Raw genomic sequence first — 11943 nt, forward strand, 5'->3', positions numbered from 1 at the left:
CGTGTTATAAACACTGCCGGGCAGACTCTGGCATTCGCTGTGGGCACAGTGGCTGGACGTGGGGTGGCACGTGGGGCAGAGAGGAGCGAGGTGGTCCCCCGTCCCCCGTCTCTGGTCCCCGGAGCTGCCGCCGCGTCCGAAGCCTGGCTACTCACGGGCGCGGTGCCTCGGAAGCCGTCCTCGCCGGTGTTGGCCACGGGAAACTCGCCCTGCCAGAGGTTGGCATAGTGCTGGCCCCTCGGCTGCAGCTTGTTGCCCCAGGGGAAGAGTCTGTGGGAGAGAGGCAGGCGTCAGCCGTCAGCCCGGCCACGGGCGTCAGTCCGACCCACAGCATCAGCCGGCCACGGGCGTCAGTCAGACCCACGGCGTCAGCCGGCCACGGCGTCAGTGCCCCCCAGGCCTCAGCTGGCCGCGTGCCAGCTGGGAAGCAGGGAAAGGGAACACCGTTCACGTGCTCTGAGTGAGCGACGGGATTTTAAATCCTCAATGTGTAAAAATAAGCAAAGCTCCTACTCAGGGTTTTGTTAACTTCCACACAGCTAGTACTCGTCCAGGCCCCACACCTGTCTGCCTGGGGCTCCCTGGAAGCCCCTGGACCTCAGGAACCTGCAGAAGGCCGGGAGGCGACCCAGGCTGGGCCCCAGGGCAGCGCCCGCGCTGTGGCCGCACGCGTTAGAGCGGCCTCGCGCCTCTAGGAGCCTTTCCCACAGCCAGTTTCCCGGCTCTCGGCTGCTTCCGGAGAAGCCGGAGTAGGAAAACGCTGGCGGCCGCCCCGAGCCTGGGAGGCCTGTGCCACCCCAGCCTGGCCGCGGGCACCAAGCACGCAGGAGCCGCCCGCCCATGCTGCTGACCACTGGGCATGTCACAGCGAGGCAAGCCCAGGACGGGAGCCGGTGTGGAGCGGCTCTCCACCCAGACCAGGCCCCGATCGAAGCGGCGGCGCCTGCCGGGCACGGCGGGCCGTACCTGTCCTGCAGGCCCCCGCGGCAGCTGTACTCCCACTCGGCCTCGGTGGGCAGGCGCTTCCCGGCCCACGCGCAGTAGGCCGCCGCGTCGTTCCAGGAGACGTGCAGCACCGGGTGGTCCGGCCTGGGGGCGGGAGCGAGAGGGAGTGAACGCAGGCACGGAGCAGCTTCCAAAGCCCAGTCCCCTGCTCCCGACACGGACGCCGTCCTGGTCCCCAAGCTAGTCCCCCCCCAACCCCACAGGGCTCTGAGTCCCCAGCTCCCAGAGGATGCAATTCCTCCTAGAAGTACAATCATTTCTTCATTTTTCGGGCTTGCATGAGGCCCAGTCGTTCCATCCTCTGCAGCAATCCTGTGGGCAGCAGGTCTGAGGGTCCGCACCCAGGCCCCTGCGGGATTGGCCGGGACTCTGTGGGCCCACAGTCTTAGCTCCGCCCCCACCGCCCCTCCCACAGCCCATCCTGGGCACTGGGCCCCCAGCCCCCACACCTGCTCCCTGTCTGCTGCGGGCAGCAGCTGCCTGCCCCTCAGGAGTCCAGTCCTTACATTTTCTAGGTGCAGAGGGCCGAGGGCAGTCTGAGAAGACAGGGACGGACATCCCCTGGGCGCTGTCTGAGTGGCCCGCGCCCTCCTAGTCCATTCCTGCACCTCTCTCACTCCCTGCAGGAGCACACCCCGGCCCCATTCTCCCAACAAAAGCTTGCCGAGTGCCCATTAGTGCAGTCACTGCACCTGGAACCGGTAAGAGATGCGCTTTTCACCTGCCGGCATGGCTCAGGGGTTGAGCGTTGACCTAGGAACCAGGAGGTCACGGTTCGATTCCCGGTCAGGGCACAGGCCAGGGCTGTGGGCTCGAACCCCAATGGGGGCGTGCAGGAGGCAGCCGGTCCATGATTCTCTCTCATCACTGGTGCTTTTCTTTCTCTCTCTCCCTCTGAAACCAATAAAGGGATTTTTTTAAATAAAAGAGATGCCTTCTGGGTTTCCTTCTCCCTCAGCTCTTTCTTCTGCCGTTAAGTTCAAGACAGATGCTGTGGGAGCTCAGCGGGCAGTCACCCTGAGAGCCAGGTCCTGGTGACTTGTGCTCCCAGCTGTCCCCTGTGGAGGCTGCTACCCCGGCCTCCGAAGGCCTCCTGGCACGTAGGCCCTCAGCCATGAGGCAGTCACCAGGAACGTGGTCAGAAACAGGCAGCGTCCCGCCCAGAAGTGGGCCAGGGAGCAGTGTCCTTGGGCCCCGAGCTGCCCCGGGCTCAGCGCTGCCCTATTTTGCGGAGATAATTACCTCCGAGCCCCCAGACGTGCGGCTGCTCTGCTCGCGGAGTCTCAGTCAGCTGGTGGCTTCAAAGTGTGTCAGCCCCGGACGGGGAGGGGTGGGGGAGGGAGGCGGTGACAGGAGCCCTGAGCCAAGGCCTGAGCGTGCACAGCGGCCACCTGGCTGGACACCGCTCCTCCGCACACGGTGCTCCCACCACCCTCAGGGAGGAGCCGTGGACACAGACCTGCCGTGGGGCGGGGGCTGGCTGGTCTGAGGGGCGCCTTCTGCAGGACGGTGAGGGAGGCAGGTGCAGGGTCCGGGTCCTCTCAGAACATGCCATTTCCTGCCGCTTCGTCCCCGAGAACATCCGAGTCCCCGCCTACCCCAGCCGATGAGCACCACACCGCTCGCGGCCGCGGGCGCTGCCGGGACTGAACCCGTCATGGGGGGAGCGGCCTCACCTGTGCAGGATGGTGGAGTCGGGCCCCTCCGGGTGCCGCCAGCTGGCGCCTTTCACAGGTGACCACCAGGGAGCCGCCGCCACCTCAAAGCAAAGAGGAGCCAGTGAGCAGCGCGGCCACAGAAACGGCTGGGCCCACGGGCTCCGTCCAAACACGCACTTCCCCGGGATACGAGAACAGACTCGGCGTGAGCGCATCTCCACCAGGAGGAGCGGCTCACACCGCACCGCAACGCAGGGCCAGCACTGCCCGCCGCAGCCCCCAGACATCATGACGACGCGCCCGCTCCTGAGGCTGCCATGGCTTCCGGCCCTCCCCCCGCTGACCTCTCCTGGACAAACCCAACCTTACAGAGCCTCTGACCGGGGCCCTCCTGTGGGGAGAGACTCGGCCTGGCCCGTGTTCCATCCGGCCACAGCCTCTTCGGAAGGGGAAGGTGGCGGCCAGGTGGGAAGGCCCACCCACGCTAGATGGCGGCTGGTGCACAGGTTTTCTGAGAGCGCCGTGCCCTGGGCACCACCGGCTCCCGGTGGGCCCTCGCTGAGGTCTGGAGGGAGCAGTGTCGGGCCCATGTGTTTTCCTCACCCAAGTCAGACTTGGAGGCCCGGACCGGAGAGGGCACCCGAGGACACGCGAACAGGGCTCAGATCTGCGCCTCGGGGTCTCGGCAGGTTATCCCGTCCCATTGGGCCCTCGCCTCCAGGGCTATCGCGCTTCCTGCTTCCTGGGCAGACGCCACACACGGACGCCCAGGTCAGGCGACAACTGCTCTTTTCAAAGCAGACACAAGACACGGCCTGGAACGGGCCCCCTGCTTATCTCATCCATCAGCCGGCCCGGGCCTCCGAGCAGCTCAGCGACCCTGCCTCACCCCACCCCCGGTGCGCTCCCCACCTGGACGGGTCACGCCAGGTCGGAGCCAGCAGCTTCCAACACCACGTGCTCTGACAGAGGGTCCCCGGCCTGCACGCCTGACAAGGCTCCCTCGGGGCCTGAGGGCACAGCGCCCCGTCCCAGGCAGATCTGGCGAAGGGCGGGCACTTGGACCAACACCCACATCACTCAGGGAGATAAACTCCGGAGAGGCAGGCCCGGGAGCCATCAGAGCCAGCAGGTAAAGGAGCCTTAGTCTGGCACTTGAGACAGAGGGCATTTCGGGTGGACGGCCCAGGGCAAGCCGAGCTGACCACACACGGCAAAGGTCTGGTCTGAGCTGGGGGCAGGCAGGCCGGCCCTGCCAGGTGCTTGGCCTCAGGTGATCCCAACGCATCCCTGCCCGCCTGCAAGGCTCCCTCCTCCAGGGCCTCCTCCCCCGAGGCCTCCCTGAGAGCCGACCCGCTCCCTTCCCGGCCCCGTCCTCACCGCCCCCGCCCAGCGCCTGCCTGCGGTGTCCCCGCTGAGACTCTCAGCTGTCACCATGGCGCCATGGGACACTGTTATTCCTCTGAATCTCTTTAAACAGAGGGTGCATGTGCTATCCGTTTTGTTTCTAACTATTTGACATGAAATGTTCATAAATCAGGTGAAAGGAATACAATATGCTGGGCTCCGGGTCTCCATTGCTGTGCCCCTGGACTCTGAGGCTGAGGTCAGGGAGGGACCTCTGTGCCCGGTTCTCAGCACAGCACGGCCCTGGCAGACCGTGGGCACCTCTACAACAAACCGCGTTCAGCCAGAGAGCAAACCCTAACCCAGAGGGACTCACGCTCACGTCCATCCCTAGAGACTGCAAAGCACAGTCCCGACAGATGGCGGCCACAAGCAGGCTGAGCCGCAGGCTGAGCCCCAGGGCGCCCCAAGGCCAAGGGCTGGGAGGCCCCTGTGCGCCGGGCTCAGAGCAGCGCTGCTCACCGCGACAGCCGGGCAGCCGGACAGCCGGGGCCACGGCGGTGACACTGACATTCGGGAGCCGCCGGGTACTCACTGCCTGCTGGATGCCGGCCTTCACCTGCTCGCTCAGCAGGCCTTCGAAGACGAAGGAGTCGCCGAACTTCTCAGCCTGCGGGAGAAGGGACAGGACCGGGAGGGCTGTGGTCACGTGGCCACACGTGCCGTGTCTCTGGCCCAGGACACGGAGGTCTCGCCTGACTTCCCAGGGGAGACGGAAACGGCCTGAAGCACCTGGCTTCCTGCCCGCAGGTGACTGTCACTGAGACCATCCCTCAGGCTCTGCGGCTGATGCACAGTCGCAGGGGACACTGGCTGTGGGAAGTAATTGCTCCTGGTGACGAAAAGCCCACCCCAAGCATTTCAGACGGTTTACGACATACTGGCCCCTTTTCCTGTGGGATTTCACACCAAGCCCTGTCCTGTCCTTCCCAGACCCAGCCGAGAGCATGAACGTGCAGTGTGCCAACGCCTGACACGTTCTCACCCACAAAGGAGTCCACTGTGTGACAAGGCCAAGCACCGATGGGACCATATTGACGATGCGCAGTTACCACCCCTGTCTGGGTCCTCCTCTACCGGCTCGCTCTGTGCACGTGACCCTCTGCAGGCACCCCGCCCTGGCTCTCCTGGGTGTCCTCCTCCGTTTCCGCTCTTCCTGCTCACCTCCTGGAACACAGTGCTTCCTGCCCCCCAACACCGCTGCCCGGCCCTGCCCGGCCCTGTGCTCACTGCCCCACAGCCTTCGAGGAGGCCAGGCCGGCTTGGTACAAAGACTGGCTCTGGAGGTCTGGGTGAGGCCAGGACCCTGCCCGAGAACAGGTCAGCTGCCGGGTCTCCGTCCAGGAGACCGCACTCTGGGACACACCACGTTCAGAGGGACAGACTCCCAAGGTCATCGCTTCCATGAAGGAAAGCACGTAACGCCTCTCACATCTCTACCCCAGGCCGGTCCTGTCCTCAGAGACGTTGCCTGCCTCCTGTCCCTGCACTTCAGGCCTTACGATGCCTCGAACTCCCTCCCCTGGAGGACTCTTCTCACCGCCTTTTCTTAACCCCACTCTTCCTCCCGGGTCTGCGCTCCCAGGAGCCTGCAAACCTAAGCCTTCCCCAGCACCGATGGCACACCGGCCAGTGCCGGCTTTGGGCTGAGGACAAGCTCAAGGTCAGCATCAGAGGCGGGGCCCCCCCTCATCGTGCTTACACGGGGGCACAGACAAAACCCAGACAAACGAAGAAAGCGAGAACGCAGTGACAACTTGACTTGACCTTGTAAGGCAAAGAGCAGCAAGAAAGGTTCCTTCCGCGGGCTGAGCAGAGGGGCCTCCGAAGGGCCATGTAAGCCGAGATGACTCACGGATGAGAGGCCGCCAGCCACGCACAACGGGGGCCGGCGCGGAGCCAGGAAACTCCGGAAGGGGGGAAACACGGGCCCTGAGCCGAGAAAGGGGGGCGAGTCGTCCAGGAAAAGAAGCGAGAGCAGCAGGAGAAGCGCAGTGGAGGGACAAAGAAACGGAGAAGTGGCACAACCAGGAGGCACTGTGTCCAGACCAGTCCTTACCCCTCCCTGCATCTGGGCCGCTCGGGCAGAGTGAAGCTGACAGGACCCCTGCTCAGGATGACGTGTCTGAGTGGATAAAGTGAAATCAATCCGATTACAAAGAAAACTAGTTCTATCAGGACCTCCATCAAATTTGGGCTATAGGAATACACGTGTGCTCTGTATTAATATATTAAATATGACCTCGTGGCAGGTACAACAGCCATCATTTCTAAGGAGGTGACGAAAGCGAACAATGACATGACGTCTGTGACAGCAGCACTGAGACAGGGTCTGGTTTCCGTGTGGACAGAACCACAGGTCCGCTTCCACTGCGGTGGGTCGTCTGCCCCATAAGGAAGGGAATGCGAGGCCCCAGGGAGAGGGCAGGAAAAACGCAGGAGTAACGTCCCCATCCGAGGTCCTGGCTGCCCTAACCTCTGCGCCTCCCACCGTCATGGAGACCCCTGCTCTCAGCTTCGGTCCCTGAGAGTCGCCGCTAACTTCATCGGATGAACCTGGCGAGAGCACCCTCAGGGCACAGGGAGCGCGGGGTCTCTGCCTCCACAAACAGGCGCGAAGAGACACAGCGCGCTGCCCATTTTAGGGAAAGCCCGAGAAACAGAACAGCGCGAAGCCCATGCTGAATGCCTCACCGTCAGCATTCGCTCTCAAGTTGTTGTTGTTGTTTTTTTAATATATTTTATTGATTTTGTACAGAGAGGAAGGCATAGAGATAGCGAGTTAGAAACATCGATGAGAGAGAGTCATCGATCAGCTGCCTCTTGCACACCCCCTACTGGAGATGTGCCCGCAACCAAGGTACATACCCTTGACTGAAATCGAACCCGGGACCCTTCAGTCCCCAAGCCGACGCTCTATCCATTGAGCCAAACCGGTTTTGGCCTCAAGTTGTTTTTAATTTAAAAAAAAAAGGACAGGGACTCCACACACTGAGGGCGAGGGTGGCGTCCGTGGTGAGAGAGCAGGGAAACAGCAGCTTAGAGGACCAGCACAACGGAGACGCTCACAGGAACCCGCACGGGACAGCCTTCCTGTCCCTCCTCCGGTCAGGACACATCGGCTCAGCCCCGGCTTCCTGATCCAGAGGCCACAGCAGGAGGCCGGCCCTGCCTGCCACGGGGTCGCCTACGAGTCACCAGGCACTGGCCTACAATCAGGAAAACGCAACGCTGCCTCTCGGCACCTGTCTCTTGGGAAACAGGTTTCTGAAACAACCAAACTGCAACTTCCTGAGCGGGAAACGTGGCTTTCCATATAGTTTGCTATCCCAAAGGCCCGGTGGGCAGTGGCACGGCCGGGCACATGGAAGCACTAAGACGATACAGCAGAACAGCAAAGGGCACAGGCCCTGGGCCACACCGGCCACGCTGGCACCCCAGCTCCCCACCAACCAGCCTGCGATCAGGGCAAGCCACTTTTCTAAGCCTCGGCTTGCTACCTAAAAGCTAACCGGCCGCACGGAGCTGCTAGAATTAAATTAGATGCTATGTATGCAGAGTGCTTAGCACAGAGCCGGGCCCGCAGGAAAAGCGGTGGGAGAGCAGGCCGTCCCTCCCCGCCCTGACCCGTTACCTCGGTCAGGTAGCCGGTGGCGTTCACGAACCTCTCGAAGTCCGCGTTGCTGACTTCATAGACGTCCATGTAGAAGGCGTCCACGGTGACTCTCCGGGCGGGCGCCTCCCCGTCCTGCTTGATCTGAGGGTCATCCGTGCCCATGGTGAACACGCCGGCGGGAATGGAGGCCATCTGCAGGGGAGGAGAGGGCCCGGCACACAATGAACACCCACCCGGGATGGAGCAAACCCCACGGGCGGAAATCACTGTGCAGCACCCCGAGGAACGGGAGGACCGGTCACAACAACGCAAACACCTTAGAACAAAGGTTTCTTTGGTTAAGCTCTACCGGTAAACGCGAGGGCCTGCCGAGGCAGCGGGTCTGGCTTCAGCCCCAGCCTGCCAGTGACTGGAGAGCAGAGTCATGGAGAGCATTCCACTTCCACATACGTAGGCTTTTACCCTTTAGCACCCTCCAGTTCCTTTTGAATTACTGTTAAAAGCAAATGTAAAAATGCCAGACGGAATGTCTTTAAAAACCCACGGAATGAATGTGGGCCTCCAGTGACAATGGAAATGTCGTAAGTCGCTGGGATGGAACATCTAAAGAGCCTAAGGGCCATGCCTCGTCCCCATGCCCTTGTCCCAATTACTTCCTAATTGCAACTCCTTGGTTCCCATGGTCAACCACCATGGGTTCCTACTTTGTATTTCCACTCACTGTCTCTGCTAGCCATCACCTTCAATTCCAAGCCTGCGTGTCCCAATGCACATGGCACTGTGTTCATTTATGACATGTGGGTCAAAAATGTCCTATTACTTGTCTTCAGAAATCAGGCTTGACTACTCCCGTCCCCGGACCCCAACACCAGAGGTCACCAGTCCTGCCGGGTCTCCCAAACTTCCATCCCTCCAGCCCCCCTCCCTCCTCTAACCCCAGATACTGCCTCACCATTGGCCTCCCTGTCTGGCCTCACCCTTCCTCACACTCCTTGCTCCTAAGCCCTGGACCCTCCACTCATCCATTCCCCACCCTGAAGCCCTCCCAAACTTCCTGCAATCAGGCTCTGCCCGCAATGAGGTTTATGACAGCTGTTTGTAACAAAGATAAACAACCCAAATGCTCATCAGCAGTGACCCGGCCAAGAGGGCAGCTGCTGTTGACAAGCCCTGCCCTGCCCACGCGCTGCAGGGCCAGGAACACCGGGACAGCAGGTCCTGGCCCTCGGATTTCTTCCTGCCAGAGACGACCCACAAGCGGGCGATCAAGTCAGGGACGCGGAGGCCGGATTGCCTCAGACAACGAGGGAGGAACCGGCCCTTCAACCCCAACCCCGTGACTTAAAATTCTGGGTATTCCTTACTAAGGCAGGGAGAGGGGCCGGAGACAGGGGGTGGGAGGATGAGGGGTAGCTGGCCTCCAAGTAAATCCCCCGAAGCTGCGCGCAGACCCGGAGAAGCGGGAGGGACGGCGTGGGTGTGGCGGCCACCTTTCCCCGCCCCCGCCTGCTCCTGCCCGGGCCCCGCCCGCCCGTCCGCAGAACCGGGGACCGCACACGCCGCCGGGGTCGGGAGCGCACCTTGGCAGGCGCGGGAGGCCGCGGGGCAGAACCCGGGCCCGGCGCGTTCGCCTCCCGGGAGTAGCGGTGCGCGGCGGCCGCGCTGCCGGGGACCCCGGGCCGCTGGGGGGCGCCGCAGCCGCACGAGCCCGCCCCGGCCTCCGCGCCCGCCGCCGCCCCGCCCGGCAGCGCGAGCAGCGGCAGCAGGACCAGCAGCCGGAGCGCGGCGCGGCGCCCACCGGCCCACCCCAGCGCGGGCGCAGCCATGTTGTCCTGCGCGCCACGTGACTGTGTGGGTCACGTGGTCCCGCCCTCCTTAAAGGGGCCGGTCCCGCGGGCTGACGCGCCTGGGACGTGACTTTTCCATCTGCTCGCCACCTCTCTGGCCGCCTCGTTTTGGCCGCGCACCTCCTAGGCTCTGCTGATGCAAAAACATGACAAAGCCCCACAAAAATCCTCCTGGCCTTCCACAGACTATGCGCCCCGTTATTATTTCTTGGCTGAAAAAATTGAAAAAATTTAAGTTAGCACTCGCCAGGTGCCAGGCACCGTGCTAAGCACCTCCCTCTTTGGAAGTCCATTTAGTCCTCACAACCACCCTGTGATATTGGGTACGCAGAGCAAGGCAGAGACTTGCTCAAGGTCAAAAATGAGATTTAAACGCCACCGCACTGGGTCTCCTGTCTCTCTCTGGGGGCAGGTACAGCGTTTTTTTTTAGCATTCAATGCTATATCCTCCACGCCTAGAACCAGACGAGGTACGTAGAAGTGCTCCGTAAACATTTGTTGAATGACTGAATGGAAGATCGAAAGAATAAAAACCTTCAGACTGTGAAAAGACATCATCTGAACAGATAACAGTGCTCAGGACATTTGTAAGACCGACCCTGGAGGTCAGGGCCTTGGTCCCAGCAGAGGCTCGCTGCCTGGCAGGATGAAGCTCAGGCAGACATTTAGGCTGTGACGCTCCATCTTCCTGCCAGGAGGGACTGAGCCACGTGTGGAACAGCATCTCCACCCAAGGGTTTGCGAAGATCCGTTTGAATTCGGTCAACAGGTGTGTATTGAAGTAGAATGTTGCAGAGCAGTTTCAGGCACCGAGGGAGCAGCCGGGAACAAAACAGATGGAAATTCTAGTCCTTGTGGAAAGGACATTAAAAATCTTCTTTACAATGTGAGCTATGTCGAACATTGCTTGGTATCTAGGAATAGCTCAAAATATTGGTTATGACTATCACAATTACCAGCCTATTTAATATATAAAACGAGCATTCCGATGTTTTTCTTTTTAAATAATTGGACACTTTCCCTTGTGTATTTAGGCGGCAAAAGTGAGAAGTCCCGAGGGGCAGCTTCTCTGCTGCTGGAAGCCACCTGATGGGAAGCCTGGCTTCTTAGTTTTGCTAGGCTGTGCCGCAGCCAATGAGGGGAACTTTGGGGGGAACTTCCCATTTCATTTTCATTTGCTTCTTTTCTCCTTTTCTTGCTCGGATCGTTTGGTCTTCTCTCCCTCCCTGAAAACGCCAGGAAAAAAGGCTGGAGTATCCTTGAAGAAAATGCCGGGAAGAAACACGTGTGAAGGACACAGCACAGGAGCTGCAGAAAACGGAACAGCCCTATTTCAGAGGGGCCGGGCGCAGCCAGGAGCAGAACCGAACCCGAGAGGCCACAGCAGGCGCACCGCCAGCTCCCAGGGCACGCGTGGTCCTTCCCTGCCCGCGTCCCGCCTGCCCCGCTGTCTGCTCGGTGGCTTTTCTGTAGTTCTGCCTCGCAGCTTCTGCTTGGCCACAGTTCCCGTTCCCAGGTCGCCCAGGACCCTCTGGGGCTCGCACACTCCGGCGCAGCCTCAGGCCGCTGCAGGTGCAGCCGACACCCCGACCCGTTTCCCTCGCGGGGGTCACTGCGGGGAAGCCCCGCCCAGCCGCCCCCCCCCCTTTTTCACCCCAGCCCCCCACGGGCAGCTTATGGCGTAGCTGCACTTGAGTCCTCTCCGTTCCAATCAGCTGTGATTAGCAGTTCAGGATAATAATAATAATAATAACAACAACAACAACAATAATAACAATAAATAAAAAATAAAAACTGGCTGCGCATGCACCATGATTGGTGAGCCTGCCTGCCATTCAGCGGGTCCGGGGCGGGGCCCGAGAACTTGCATTTCTAACGAGTTTAACTAGTTCCCAGACGGCAGCTGGCCTTTCCTCTGGACCCTGGGCAAGGACTGCTTCCGCCAAACCTCCTCTGCGCCGCCCCTCCGCACCTGTGCGGGGCGGGGCTTGGTTCCCTTAGCAACGCGGGGGGCGGGCCCAGCGCCGTGATGGACGTCTCCAGGACAACCTGTACTTCTCCAAACCTTCCACCCAGTTCTCTTCCTGATGTCCCTGAGCCGTGGCGATCGGGGAGAAAGACCAGAAGCCAGAATGGCACCACCAGAGACGCAGAGCCAGGAAAAGGCGCTTCCCGCGCCCCTGGAGAGAGAGGGCGGAATAATCATAAGAAATCACAGGGCTGGTTCCGTCTAGATCCTGGCTTTCACAGCGCTTGAGGCCACAGGCAAAGAGGGAGGAGAGGACTCCCACTTTCTCAGGAAGGAAGCTCGGTGGTGAAGGGAAGCGCAGTAGGATGTGTCTGTCACACTGAGTAGATACTCATCCCAGGCGCCAGGCAATGGCAGCATTCCCTTAGGACCCATTTACTC

At 61.1% G+C, this 11943-nt stretch overlaps 1 protein-coding gene across 5 annotated transcripts in view; it reads right to left on the bottom strand.

Moving 5' to 3' along the window:
- The window catches only part of SUMF1 (sulfatase modifying factor 1), a 31424-nt gene extending 21882 nt beyond the window's left edge, over positions 1-9542 (bottom strand). For 2 of the 5 annotated variants that reach the window (XR_006741177.1, XM_036432123.2), the window contains exons 1-6: positions 9267-9542; positions 7705-7878; positions 4606-4680; positions 2682-2764; positions 967-1089; positions 156-270 (exon numbers count right to left, since the gene is read on the bottom strand). Coding sequence is in view for 4 of the 5 variants with exons in the window: in XM_036432123.2 (XP_036288016.1) it covers positions 156-270; positions 967-1089; positions 2682-2764; positions 4606-4680; positions 7705-7878; positions 9267-9512 (816 nt within the window). In the remaining variant the exon portion in view is untranslated. The remainder of the gene's footprint in view (positions 1-155; positions 271-966; positions 1090-2681; positions 2765-4605; positions 4681-7704; positions 7879-9266) is intronic. The other 3 variants (XM_036432125.2, XM_036432124.2, XM_045579512.1) reach the window with 3 other exon arrangements.
- Positions 9543-11943: the final 2401 nt, after the last annotated feature.

Source organism: Pipistrellus kuhlii, unplaced genomic scaffold (assembly GCF_014108245.1).
Source record: "Pipistrellus kuhlii isolate mPipKuh1 unplaced genomic scaffold, mPipKuh1.p scaffold_m20_p_11, whole genome shotgun sequence".
Taxonomy (NCBI): domain Eukaryota; kingdom Metazoa; phylum Chordata; class Mammalia; order Chiroptera; family Vespertilionidae; genus Pipistrellus; species Pipistrellus kuhlii.